This window comes from Phymastichus coffea, unplaced genomic scaffold (genome assembly GCF_024137745.1).
Source record: "Phymastichus coffea isolate CEN01 unplaced genomic scaffold, Cenicafe_Pcof_1.1 PCOF00024, whole genome shotgun sequence".
NCBI lineage: Eukaryota > Metazoa > Arthropoda > Insecta > Hymenoptera > Eulophidae > Phymastichus > Phymastichus coffea.
Window position 1 is genome coordinate 3876160 of NW_026706835.1, and position 13985 is coordinate 3890144.

At 32.9% G+C, this 13985-nt stretch overlaps 3 protein-coding genes across 3 annotated transcripts in view; 2 read left to right on the forward strand and 1 right to left on the reverse strand.

Moving 5' to 3' along the window:
* Positions 1-13985, reverse strand: part of LOC131675496 (frizzled-5-like) — a 158625-nt gene that overhangs the window by 91106 nt on the left and 53534 nt on the right. The window lies entirely within an intron of this gene.
* LOC131675529 (piggyBac transposable element-derived protein 4-like) lies at positions 5887-7573 on the forward strand. The gene is made up of 2 exons (XM_058954543.1): positions 5887-6325; positions 6465-7573. The coding sequence occupies exons 1-2, from the start codon at positions 5887-5889 to the stop codon at positions 7571-7573; spliced, it is 1548 nt and encodes a 515-aa protein (XP_058810526.1).
* LOC131675530 (uncharacterized) lies at positions 9909-10397 on the forward strand. Its single transcript, XM_058954544.1, has one exon. The coding sequence runs from the start codon at positions 9909-9911 to the stop codon at positions 10395-10397; it is 489 nt and encodes a 162-aa protein (XP_058810527.1).

The window sequence follows — 13985 nt, forward strand, 5'->3', positions numbered from 1 at the left end:
TATTAAATTTTGTGATAAAGATCATTTCTGAAATTAAACGTTTAAAGTATGATTGTTCTACGTCTAAAATTTTAATATTTTTGTGATCGAAATTGAAATTGTGGCCTGTTTCTTTCATGTGCATAACAAGAGTTGATTTATCTCTGTTATGTATACAATCCGAAATATGTTCCTTCACTCTAGTTAATACTGTTCTACTAGATTGTCCTGTATAACACATATCACAATCTTGGCAATTTATCTTATAAACTGCACAGGATTTATACATTTTTGGGATTGGATCCTTCCCTAAATTATTAAACATTTTTGATTTATTGCAACATTTGGAGATTACATTTAGATTGAATCTATTAGCTATTTTTTTGATAGTTATATCATTATGTTTAATGTACGGTAGAACTACGAAGTCAGATTTTTTGGGCAAGTTGGTTTCTGGAGTTTCAGTATTGAAATTATTGAGTTTTTTTAATCTAATGTTTATAAATTTTTTAATGAAATGTAATGGATAGTAGTTAGCTTGTAAAAGAGAGCAAACGTGATCTAAATTTTGATAGTGAAATGATTTGTGTGACAATTTTATAGCTTTATCAACTAATGTGTAAACAGTAGCGATTTTTTGTTGAAGAGGAGTGTGGGAAAGGAAATTTAAGTACATGCCAGCATGTGTTGGCTTATGAAACCAATTGGTAATTACACAGGCCTGCAAAATAGAGAGTCGTCACTGTTATTTTACAACTTACGGTCATTTCCGAAGTAATTTTTGGCGTAAAATTAGAATCCGTCGTCAGAATTGCTTCATCACGTCAGGGTAAGAAGCACTCTTACCCTTCAAAACCCATTTTTCAAATTTAAGATATCATTTTTTTTCATCAAGATATCATCAATTGAATATTTTTTGGATAATGATTCTAGAATCATTATAAAAAAAAAACTAAGAAATATATCGTATTCTTCCAGGAAAATTGGCCGAACTTTTAAGCTCATGGTGAAACCTCAAAAATGGCAAACTTCAATTGATGATATCTTGATGAAAAAAAATGATATCTTAAATTTAAAAAATGGGTTTTGAAGAGTAAGAGTATTTCTTTAAGATGCCGTCAACCGTTTTTGAAAAGAATATAAACTCACGATGTAATCAAGCCTTGAATATGGCCAAAAAACGTGTTTTTTCGACCTTTAGGGGACGATTACTCAAAAACCTGACGTGATGGAGAAATTCTGATGACGGATTCAAATTCTACGCCAAAAATTACTTCGGAAATGACCCTCAGTTGCAAAAGAACAAAACCTTGCAGGCCTGTGAATTATTGATCTATCGTCTGTAATCGTCAAAGATAGATCTAAAAAGTTAATAGTATTGTTGTTAGGTTTTTCGACTGTAAATTGGATATTAATGTCATAACTATTTAAGTAAGATAAAATCAAGTCAATTTCGTCTTCTCGTACGCAAGCCAATCCATCATCGATGTAAATTTTCCAAAATAGAATTTCGTATGGACAACAGATTAGACAATCTTTAATTAAGTCAGTTAGAACAATGTCGGCTAGTATTGAGCTAATCGGGCTCCCCATCGCACTGCCAAACTTTTGTCTGTAAAATTGTCCATTAAACGTAAAATAATTGTTAGTCATGATAAACTCAATAATTTCGCAAAAATCTCGTAATGAGAGGTTAATTTTACACATCAAATGATGCCACCGTCTCTCAATTGCTCTTTCAACGGCTTCATAATATATATTATTGTACAAGGATACTACATCAAAGCTAACTAAACAAAAACCATGTGGGACTTTGAAATCTCAATGAACTTTTTAACCTTTTAAGGACAGGACTGGTCGATATATCGACCACCAATTTTGTCAGGCACTCCACGTGACATATTCTTTCATTTTATGCACAAATATTGTCCAAAATAAAAGTCAAATTTTAACGTAAATCCCCGTCCTTAAAAGGTTAATTTCAAGGCTATTTTTAACGTTATATGGAGATTTTGGTAAGTGTTTTTGTAAAAATTTTGAGAAAAATTTTGACAAATCATATAAAGGGCTATTTAAAGCGGAAATTATCAATCTACATGGGTTTCCTTCTTTGTGAACCTTGATTAAACCATAGCATCTAGATAGATTGCACTTGTTTTTTTTAAGTCCAAAAAATCTTTTCATCATTACCAAATAAATTAGAATTGTTGATAATTTTAGTGAATTTATCAGTTCTTGTTTCAAGTGCTTTAAGTTGATCTGATTTAATTTTTTCGTACATTTTTTCATCTTGTAAGCAAAGTTCTACTTTTTTTATGTAATCTGTTTTGTTAATAATTGTGAAAGAACCACCTTTGTCAGCTTTTGAGATCATAATATTGGAGTTATTTTTTAAAAATTCAGAACTTTTAGAAAGGATATTGTTTATAATGTTGTCTTGTAGTTTTGAATTTTTTGATTTATTATTTTTTAAAATTAGCAAAATTTCATTTCTAAATTGGTTGCTTTTTTCATTATTAATTTTCAGATTTTTATCTAATCCTTTAAAAAATTCTAAAGTTACTTTTTCATTGATGTTGGTAGTAAAATTAAAATTTCTGCCTAAATATAAAGCTTGTAATAAAAATGAGGGTATTTCAATAGAAGTGAAATTGTTTATCCTTTTCACTTTCACTTCTATTGAAATTCTATTTTGGAAAATTTACGTCGATGATGGATTGGCTTTCGTACGAGAAGACGAAATTGACTTGATTTTATCTTACTTAAATAGTTATGACATTAATATCCAATTTACAGTCGAAAAACCTAACAACAATACTATTAACTTTTTAGATCTATCTTTGACGATTACAGACGATAGATCAATAATTACCAATTGGTTTCATAAGCCAACACATGCTGGCATGTACTTAAATTTCTTTTCCCACACTCCTCATCAACAAAAAATCGCTACTGTTTACACATTAGTTGATAAAGCTATAAAATTGTCACACAAATCATTTCACTATCAAAATATAGATCACGTTTGCTCTCTTTTACAAGCTAACTACTATCCATTACATTTCATTAAAAAATTTATAAACATTAGATTAAAAAAACTCAATAATTTCAATACTGAAACTCCAGAAACCAACTTGCTCAAAAAATCTGACTTCGTAGTTCTACCGTACATTAAACATAATGATATAACTATCAAAAAAATAGCTAATAGATTCAATCTAAATGTAATCTCCAAATGTTGCAATAAATCAAAAATGTTTAATAATTTAGGGAAGGATCCAATCCCAAAAATGTATAAATCCTGTGCAGGTTATAAGATAAATTGCCAAGATTGTGATATGTGTTATACAGGACAATCTAGTAGAACAGTATTAACTAGAGTGAAGGAACATATTTCGGATTGTATACATAACAGAGATAAATCAACTCTTGTTATGCACATGAAAGAAACAGGCCACAATTTCAATTTCGATCACAAAAATATTAAAATTTTAGACGTAGAACAATCATACTTTAAACGTTTAATTTCAGAAATGATCTTTATCACAAAATTTAATAGTGTAAATAGAATACAAGACACACAAAACCTAAAATCTGTGTTTAAGAATCATATCAATAAATTACTTTAAACTCTCCTTTGTATTACTATACCATTGTAGACTAACCGGTTGATTGTCATTCTCCATAATAACATTGCAGCATAAGCCTGATACTGCTCTATTACAGTCCGAATGTTTTCAGTCACTCATTCACTCACAATAACGTCGCAAATATGAAAATTACTTTTTAAGTCTGACTTTATTAATTTTTAACAAAAACAATGTGATAATATTTGCGCGTCCAAAAAATGATTGGTAAACATTAATATAATTGTGTAAGAAAAAAAAAAAAAAAAATACTATATATCAAAAATGATCTGTAATAAAATTTATGTATATATGTTTAAATGTTGTAGAGACTTGAAAAGGGTTACCAAAAATGTAACCGAAACGTCGTCGACATAATAAAAACAATTTATTTGACAGTATAGCCCGCCTAGTCTAAATTATTTATTTAAAAGACAATTCTGATTTATTAGACAACACTGGTATTGTCTACAGTTTTAACTGCAAACAATGTTCAGTGATCGACATAGGTGAAAGTAAGCGATCCTTAAAAATTAGATTAAATGAACACAAAAAAAACATTGATTAGATACAGTAGTAGTTAAACATAGAAGAACTCTCTCACACGAATTTGACTGGGACAAAGCTACGATATTGGATTATGAAAAGAATTATAAGAAATGCAGAATATCCGAAATGTTGCAGATCGGCTTACATAAAAACACTTTAAATAGAAAAGAGGATATACAATATCTTAGTCATATTTATAAGCCTTTATTAAGATCGATGAGAAAGGGATGACAGATGAAGAATATATGTATGTGCGCGCGCGCGCATGTGTGTGTGTTTGTGTGTGTTGATTTCTTACTGTATTGTAACGTGACTAGTTACGAGCTATTGTTTTTAGCCTATAATAATTTGACTATGGGAGAAATCAGGTACACACATATATACATATAATTAGATGCCTTTAAGATTACATTTGCAACTTTATTGTTAATAATTTGTTGTTGTTTTTCTGTTAATAAAGCCTGAAGAGGTCAGCAAATGTGCTGACGAAACGTTGCTGAATATAATTAAAATTAAGTGAATTTCCAGATCTCACTACTTCCCTTCTTTCCATTATTACAAATTTTATAATTTGAACATTACTTTTAATAAAAATAAATTTAGTAGTATTTTATTGAATCATTAATTTCTATCATTTTTTAAATATTTTTGAAGAAAAAATCTTTAATGGTAATTAGTCGTATAGTTTTTTATCGATTTGATTATATCATATATGATATCCAGATGTAATCGTATTTGATACAATCAGATTTTATGAATTCTAGTGATTGTTTTAAGAATATTTTTTCCAATAGTATTTTATAACAAAGTTTTAACCCTTTGAGGCATACATTTTTCTCTCCAGGATATTTAGATGAAAATTTATATATAGGGGTTTTTGAGGTCGCTGATCATGAATCTGACATTAGATTGTTCGAATTTTGTATCTAAGATGGCGGATTCAGAATGGCGGACATAGATTTTTTTCTATATTCGCTTGAAAACTTTAAAATTCATAACTAATGAGTTTTAGGGGTCACTGATAACGAATCTGATATCAGGTTTCCTAAATGATGTATCCAAAATGGCGAATTCAAAATGGCGGACAGGCATTTATTTTCTATATTGGCCTGAATACTTCAAAATTCAATGTAAAGGCTTTTAGGGCTCGCTGATAACGAATCTGATATCAGATTTCCGAAATAATATATCCAAAATGGCGGATCCAAAAATTCGGATATCAAATTTCATTTTTAGGGACTTCATTTTCATGAAACGTAATTTCTAAGGGTTTTCGGTCGTGCTGATAACAAATCTGATAATATAATTTAGTATTCTGTTTCAAATATTCAAGTATTTTGTTTTCTGATTAGGTGAATGAATCTCTCAAAAAAAAATATATATATATATATATATGGCCCTCAGACCCATGGAGAGTACATTCAATACAAAGTGTTTGGTGCTCATACAAATCGCCAAAAGACCCTCAACCCCCGACCTACGAAAAATAAATAAAGATCGGCTCTTTGCTTCTGGAGTCATCCATATATTTGTTGACACTCATTGACTAAAAGACCGGAGTGGATTCACTATATTAGTTGAAGAGCAAATAGGCGTTTTGTATATTTGTGTTCATAATATTCTTGTTTTGCGGGCATTTTTTCCCGCCAATTAGGAATCAATTTTTACGTAGTACTCTTCAATTTTCATATTTTCTATATCAACAAATTTAGAAGAGATTTATTTTGTAACCATGGGGAGAAAAAGGCGAATTGTGAATGAAATTCCTAGTGATTCAGAGTCTGTTGATGGGTTGTGCGATTCTAATGATGAAGATGAGGTATTGGATCGCAGAGTAGATCATGTTGCCCCTTCAATCAACAATCTTCTCGAAGATGAGGCACACGAAGAAGAAATTGACGACGAAACAACCACTACAGATTCAAATAAAAGTGAAATTTGGAGATCGACGAGTATTCCAAAGACTGATTTACCTTTCAGTAGGAGTCACGGACCCATCATCCCTGACTCCGCGTCTTCTCCAAAGGATATATTTCTTTGTTTGTTCCCTGAGTCTCTATTAGATGTTATTATAGAGCAAACAAATTTGTTTATTTCTCAAAAGAAGTCAAAAGGAGATCTTATCACCAAAGATGAGTTGAAAATTTTCATAGCGATCAATATCCATATGGGTTACAAGAAGTTACCTTCGTATCGGGATTATTGGTCTAATAGCCCTCAATTCCATGATTCATATATTTCTTCACTGATGACTGTGAATCGCTTTGGATTTTTTTTTGTCTCATTTGCATATCAATAATAATTCAAAAGAACCAGCAAAAGGAGATCCAGAATACGATAAATTGTATAAACTAAGACCTCTTCTCGACACTCTTTCTGAAACATTCAGAGAATGCTGGAAACCAAGCCATCACCAAGCTATTGATGAATCAATGATCAAGTTCAAGGGGAGGAGTAGCATGAAACAATATATGCCAGCCAAGCCAACTAAACGTGGTTACAAAGATTGGACCCGAGCAGATGAATCGGGATTTGTTTGTCAATTTCAGATCTACACAGGCAAAACAGATAGTCCTGAAAAACAATTAGGAGCACGTGTGGTTCGTGATCTTACACGTGACTTTGTTGGTCATAATCACCAGGTGTATTTTGATAATTTTTTCACAGGAGTAGAGCTTCTAATATCTCTAAAACAGGATAACATCCTTGCATGTGGCACAGTACGATCTAATCGCGCGAATCTCCCCAAAAGTGATAAGTCTGATAAAAAAATGGTTATTGGAGAGTACGAATACAAGACCTCGACATCAGGACTCACATGGATAAAGTGGATGGATAAGAAACCAGTATACTTTTTATCCAATTTTCACGACCCTACCGAAGTAACTGTTGAGAATCGGAGGCAAAAAGATGGTACTCTAACTCCTGTCAACAGTCCTGTCTTGTGTTCAGACTATAACACACACATGGGATATGTATACAATGCGGATCGTGCAATATCTACTTACCAGATTGATCGTAAGTCCAAAAAATGGTGGTTTAGAATTTTTTGGCACTTCATCGATCTCTGCATATATAACGGATTCATTTTGTACAAGGAAAAACAAATCAAACCACTTTTGTCATTGAAAAAATTCCGAATGAGATTGGTAGAACAATTGGTGGTACATAAGATCCCAACTCCAAAAGGTAGGAAAAGAACGGCACCAAATACTCCAAGCCATGCAAAAATCAAAGTACCTGATGAAAAGAGACTTTCTAATGCTGCTCACATGCCACAAGTCTCAGATACATATAAAAGATGTAACCACTGTTCTACAAGAGATAAGCCACAGAAGACGAGATGGATTTGTAGTACTTGTAATGTTCCTCTGTGTCTTTTACCGGAAAGAAATTGTTTTCAAAAACATCACATATAGACAGTAATGAGTTTTGTTGCTCTGGTTGTATGAAGAACATGTTTTTATGTCTAATTTCAAAGAATACTCAGTAACAATATTACAGTACAAATTTATTGATAATGCAAAGGGGATCCTCCTACAGGAAGAATGGAGGAAAAGAGGAAATAAAAACCCTGAAAATGAAACATAAAAAATGCAGAAAATAATATATAAAAAATAAAAAATAATATAAAATATAAAAAATAAATAAAATATATAAAATATAAAAAATACAAAAAAATATAAAGTATGAAAAATACAAAAAAAAACGGAAATGGAGCTTGAACTCATCACGTCCTCGTCGTAAGCTCCGGGTAATGCCGAGAATGAGTGAAAGAAGTATCCACTATTCTGAGATATTATACTTTCAAGTCATGCAAATAAGCATGTACATCAATCATATCCTTTGGCCATCTTGGCTGCAGAATTTCAGAAAACTAGTATGATATTGATTATCACTGAGATTGAGGCACTTTAGATATGAGTTTGAGAGTATTCAAGCCAATATAAAAATATACATATCCGCCATTTTGAAAGCATTATTTCGGAAACCTGATATCAGAATCGTTATCTGCGACCCCTAAAACCCTTTAGATATGAATTTTAGAGTATTGGTATCAATATAGGAAATCTTCTTGCCCGCCATTTTAGATCCGCCATCTTAGATACACAATTTTTGAAATCTGATGTCAAATTATTATTCAGCGACCCCAAAAACCTTTGCATACCAAATTTGAAAGGGATACTCTCATTATTCGCGTCAATAATGAATTTCTCCCCAAAAATCCAATTTTTTTCTTCTTTGTTCATTTAAAAATATTAAAAAATAACCCAATATATTGATTTCAACTGCAAAATTATGTTTTTGAACTGTTAATGAACTGAAAGAATGCAAAAGACCCTGTTGAAATCCATAATGTTGTTCTAAGATGGCAAAAGAAGCAATAAATCAATTTGTCCATCAGGATGGACACTGTGCTTCAAAGGGTTAAAAGAGTCATAACTAATGGAATTTAATGTAATCGTATTCTAGGAATTCTAATAGTAATTCCTACAGTATTTTTCTAATAGTATTTAATCAAACTTTTTTTTATCGGTTTTAATGTATCATGTTTGAAGATCATATTTAATCGTATTTAATGTAATCTGATGTAAGTTAATGAAATCTTATGATTGTTTCAAGAAAGTTTTTTCAATTTTATTTTAACTAATAATTTTTATAAACACGATCACAATTTGCCGATAGTACTTCAATAAAGTCGCGGAGTTAAATTTGTAGAATACGTGAGTAAATTTCTTGACGAATACTCCTAGCATCGAACCAGAATTTTCCAAAATCCGTCGAGTTACAAACCCTTGAAGTTGTTCGTCCTTGTGGACTTCGACTAAGTGAATAATAGGCCTTCTGTTTTATAGGAAAATAAGACCAAGGACCTGATATCAAGGGTCGCTCAGATGTGGCTATAGCAATTTCTAGACAGAAAGTACTTAATACGAAAACAAGATTTTTCTACAATTGTGCAAGGTATAGACCATTAGTAGTAGCTCGCCCATTCATAGCATTGAGTAGACTACGTAGAGAGATCAATATAAAAGAATCAATCATAGTGAATAAATTCACAATAAATCACAATTAAAAATATATATATATATAATAAACTTATACTAATAATAACAGGTATAATAATAATATAATAAGTAACATGTTATCATCGCTATCTCCTCTCTCGTGTCCTTGTTACCTGGCTGTATGCAAGATTCCATTTGCCTTTCGCACGAGCATTACACAAACTCTACGAGCCTAGCGAGCTCCTTTGGTAAAGTTGAGGAGAAAATCACGGACATTGCAGCTGGACCTGGTGTTCCTGATCGACACCTCGAATTTGGTGGGCGAGACAAACTACCACGGCGAGCTGAATTTCGTGAGGAAGCTGCTGTCGGACTTAACAATGGCGCCGACAGCCATCAGGTTGTCCATAGTCACGTTCGCCAGCAAGGGCCAGCTGGTGCGTGTACGTGGACCAAGTATCGTGCGAGACCAATTGAGTCAACAAGTATCAGCTGCTCAGCGGCCAGCTCGACCAGTTCGACTACAGCGGCGGCAGCATCTACGGCTTCAGCAACGGTGGAGACCTCCCACCGGCTAGTCTGCTTAAGGACTTGGGAGTCACCATTTTCAGCTTCGGTATTCCCATGGGCAACGTGCAGGATCTGCGCGAGATCACTACCGATCCAAGCATACACAGAGCTACTTTCTCAACAGCTTCGCCGATTTTGAGGCTCTCGCGTAGAAGATCTTTCTTGTGCTGCCAACATGTTGGTCGGTTGGTGCTGTGAGCGCGTAACGGAGGACATTGAGGAGATGGCGGCGGCGGTGGCTGCTCATACATCGACACCGGTGGAGGTGGCGGCAGCTGCGGTTGCCAATAGATTGGTGAAACTGGCGGTGGCAACTGCTGTTACATCTGCAGTAGTTGCGGCGACGGCTGATGATGCATCATCAGTTGTTGCGGCGGCAGCTGCTACTGCAACGACAGTAGTTGCGGAGGCGGCGGTGACTGTTGATACATTAGCAGTGATAGTGGCGCTGGTGACTGCTGCTACTGTTGCTGATGTATCGGCGATGGTGGTGACGGCGGTGACTGCTCATGCATCTGCAGTAGTTGCGGCGACGGCTAATGATGCCTCACCAGTAGTTGCGGTGGCAGTAGTTGCAGTGGTGGTAGCAACAGTGACTGCTGCTGCTGCTGCAGCATCTCATTTTTGGCCTCGAACCAGTCGTCATCGGACACGTCACTTATAATTCTATAACAACAAAAAATTAATATATTTATTTTTTTATAAGCCCAAGTCGGCGGCCGACACGGCGTATGAACGTCTACGTACGCAAGGATTCAAAAACTGATGCGTACGTAAATCGAATAGCACGGCGCGCGCAAAAATTTTGCGTGGGCATTGCGTATGTGATGTCACTTGCCGTAACATGCTCTATTATATTGTTTTATTATAAAATTAATAAAGTATATAATATATGTACCTTCGTAAAAGCAGAGCCGTTGTATGGCCGAACACGACGACTATTACGCTGCAACTGATAGACCAAAGCATTTAAATATTTTCAATCCATTCGCTCAAATAAAATAGAACGGGTCCGTAGAGAAAGGAAGTGTAAATATCTCAAATTTTCACCTACTGCCCTGTATCCTACTGTTAGGACAATAACAAACAACCTTTTTATTTTCGTCTTATCGCTTATAACGTGGCCACTTATTCTGCTCAGTTGTCGTTAGTACTTTAGGCAGCGATCGTCAGAGCATTAGTGCAGTTTCTTCAGAATTTAATAAGTGTTTCATATTTTAGTATCTTTAGTATATTTTAGTTAATATTAGTGTAATAGTGTTTTGATATATTAGTGTATTCTGTTAGAATTCATTTATACAATGGGTGATGATGTTTTGAGCCACACTGCTACAGTCATTGCTACTAACATCAATGGCATTAATGAAGTTAATTTAAATAATTATGGTCATGATTCATTAGTGTAAAAAGTAGATTTTATTATATTGATATGTGTTGCGCGAATATGTATATTATCTTTTACACACACACTCGTGCGCTCGCATACACACAATATATATTACTTCACGATGATAAATTGTATTATTATATTTTATACAAAATTAATTTTAAACGCAGACTTGACGCAGCTATCTGTACTGTCGGGCTATGACGGATAGCGGCGCGTTTTACGTATACATACGAAGACGGTTCGAACACAATGTTGGCGGGGCTATGAATCAAATTTTTTTGGTAATAAATAATTTAAATTACGTAATGAATAGTGTTAATTAGTAAATATATTCACTTATTTCACGAAACTATTTATAAGTTTTGCTCAAATGCTATCTTTTTTACATTTATATTTTACATTTTATTCATACAAACTTTCAATTTAAAACAGACGCTACAAACAAATTACATACTAGTAAGGTTCAACTTTGTATCGCCAAAACTGATTTATTTTCATAGGTTAGCTGTAGAATGTATGATTTAAAAAACAATTTTATCCTCAGTTTCTTAGTGTCATGTCATGCGAAGCACAAAGTTTAATACATTTGCACTTGTATTGCAAGTTTGTATGAATAAAAATATGTTTTTTTATAATTTCGTATTTGTAGTAATATTTAAATATTAATTTTATAACAGTCGGCATAATTTGCATGTTGGATTTGCTTTTTACCGATGATTTATTACCTGGCTGCTAAGCGTAGCGAAGCTCCGCGCCGCTACTCGTGTTTAGACCAATCAATAGACATTTTAAAGACATAAAAAGTAGAAGCAAACCGAATGAAAATTCGTTTTTATCGGTATAAATATATAAATGTACATGTTTCCCACTTCTAATTTTCATAACCTGATTTTTAAACAACGATTGAAATGTGCAAAAAGTGATTTGCGCATATGAAACCTACACTTTTAAAGTAAAGTGCAGGTAACTCCAGTGGAGAAGGTTATAGATAATTTAATTACCTTTAAAACGAGCCATCGATCATATTAATTGGACCATGTCAATCTGAGAAAAAGTTGCAAAACTGAAAAAAAAGGCGGAAAAAGGGTAGTTTTTAAAAAGATGAAACTTTTTTCAGTGGTACTTGTGTCAATCAGCAGGAAATTGGAGCGCGGTTCGTTTTTATCTCGTACATATGGGTAATTCTTGGCTATTTCGATTGACTTGTAACCCTTAGGTTACGGATTTTTTTTTAATTTGGCACAATTGTTGTACACATAAAAGTGAGATTTTTCCCAAATTTTGAAGACGATACATTAATTATATCAAAAGTTGTAAACAATTAAAGAAAAATGATAAAAAATTTTAAAACGGCTATATTTTAAAAACTAATAAAGATATCGAAGTCGGATTTTGAAGAAAATACTTATAATGCCTTAAAATTTACTTTAAAAGTGTAGGTTTCATATGCGAAAATCACTTTTTGCACATTTCGATCGTTGTTTGAAAATCAGGTTATGAAAATTAGATGTGGGAAACATGTACATTTTTATATTTATACCGATAAAAACGAATTTTCATTCGGTTTTTTTCTACTTTTTATGTCTTTAAAATGTCTATTGATTGGCCTAAACACGAGTAGCGGCGTGGAGCTTCGCTACGCTTAGCAGCCAGGTAATCTAAAAAATTAGGATATCTAAAAAACCTGACATGCTGGACAAATTCTGACTCCAGATTCGAATTCTGCGCAAAAAATTACTTCGGAAATGACCTTCCGTCAGCCAACAACAAAACCATGCAGATCTGTGTTATTAATGCCATACTTACTAAATGGTCACTGGCATTTATTTGTCGTAAATATAAAGAAAGGAAAAATATGCGTTTTGGATCCTTATAGAATTGAAACAAATGAAGATCGAGCTAGAGAATCGTTTCAGTACTTTATTGATAATTCAAGCAGCTCATTTGATAAATTGAGAAATAAAAACTGGAAAAAAATGGAAGTTTAACAACTGTCCGTATCAATCAGTTCATGACGGTTAAAGTTGTGGATCATATATTATACACTATTTGCATTGTCTTGGATATAATGAAAATTTCAATAAAACGTTTGATGCAGAAGTATACAGACTAACGATAGCACATGATTTACTTTTATTCTCTGAAAGTATGGAAAACATATATATGTATTGTTTTTCAGAAATACCTACAAATTCAGTAAAATGACGGTATTGTAACCTTTAAAGTGAAGTATAGTGTTTAAAATACACTGATTACAAGCAAAAAAAGAAGGAAGTTAACCAAATCGAATTTAATATATTTTTATATAAGCTTTGCAAACGATATGATGTGTTGCACACAATTTGAAAAAAGTCATTTTATTAACGAAAATGGAGAATGCAATATGCATTCTTAAATAGTGGGCATAGATCGAAAAGTGGCAAAATCTTAACATAATAATATTGTCAGTAAGAATTTAATTTATTTACCAACCTGTATATATTTGTATCCTTTCAGCTAATATTAACCCATTAATACCCAAGCCGAATCTAGCTGAGATAGCCCCAAACTAACTATTACATCCATGGCGTAAGTAAAATAAATAGTTACCCGTGTTTTTTCTTTTAGCGATCTCAATTGTTTATCAAAAATTATTTAAACTAATTGCCAAAAAATTTTTCTTTTCGAAAAACTAATAGCAGTTACCAATTCTACGGGATAAATAATGACAGAAACCTCTATAACACTTTTTGTCAGAGCTCAATTTGTTGTTGTAAAATCATGATAAACAATTTCAACCTGAACGAGTAATGCCAAACCTGTTATATTTAATTTATGTAAATAATTTTTGACGCCATGGAAGCAATAGTTAGTTTGGGGCTA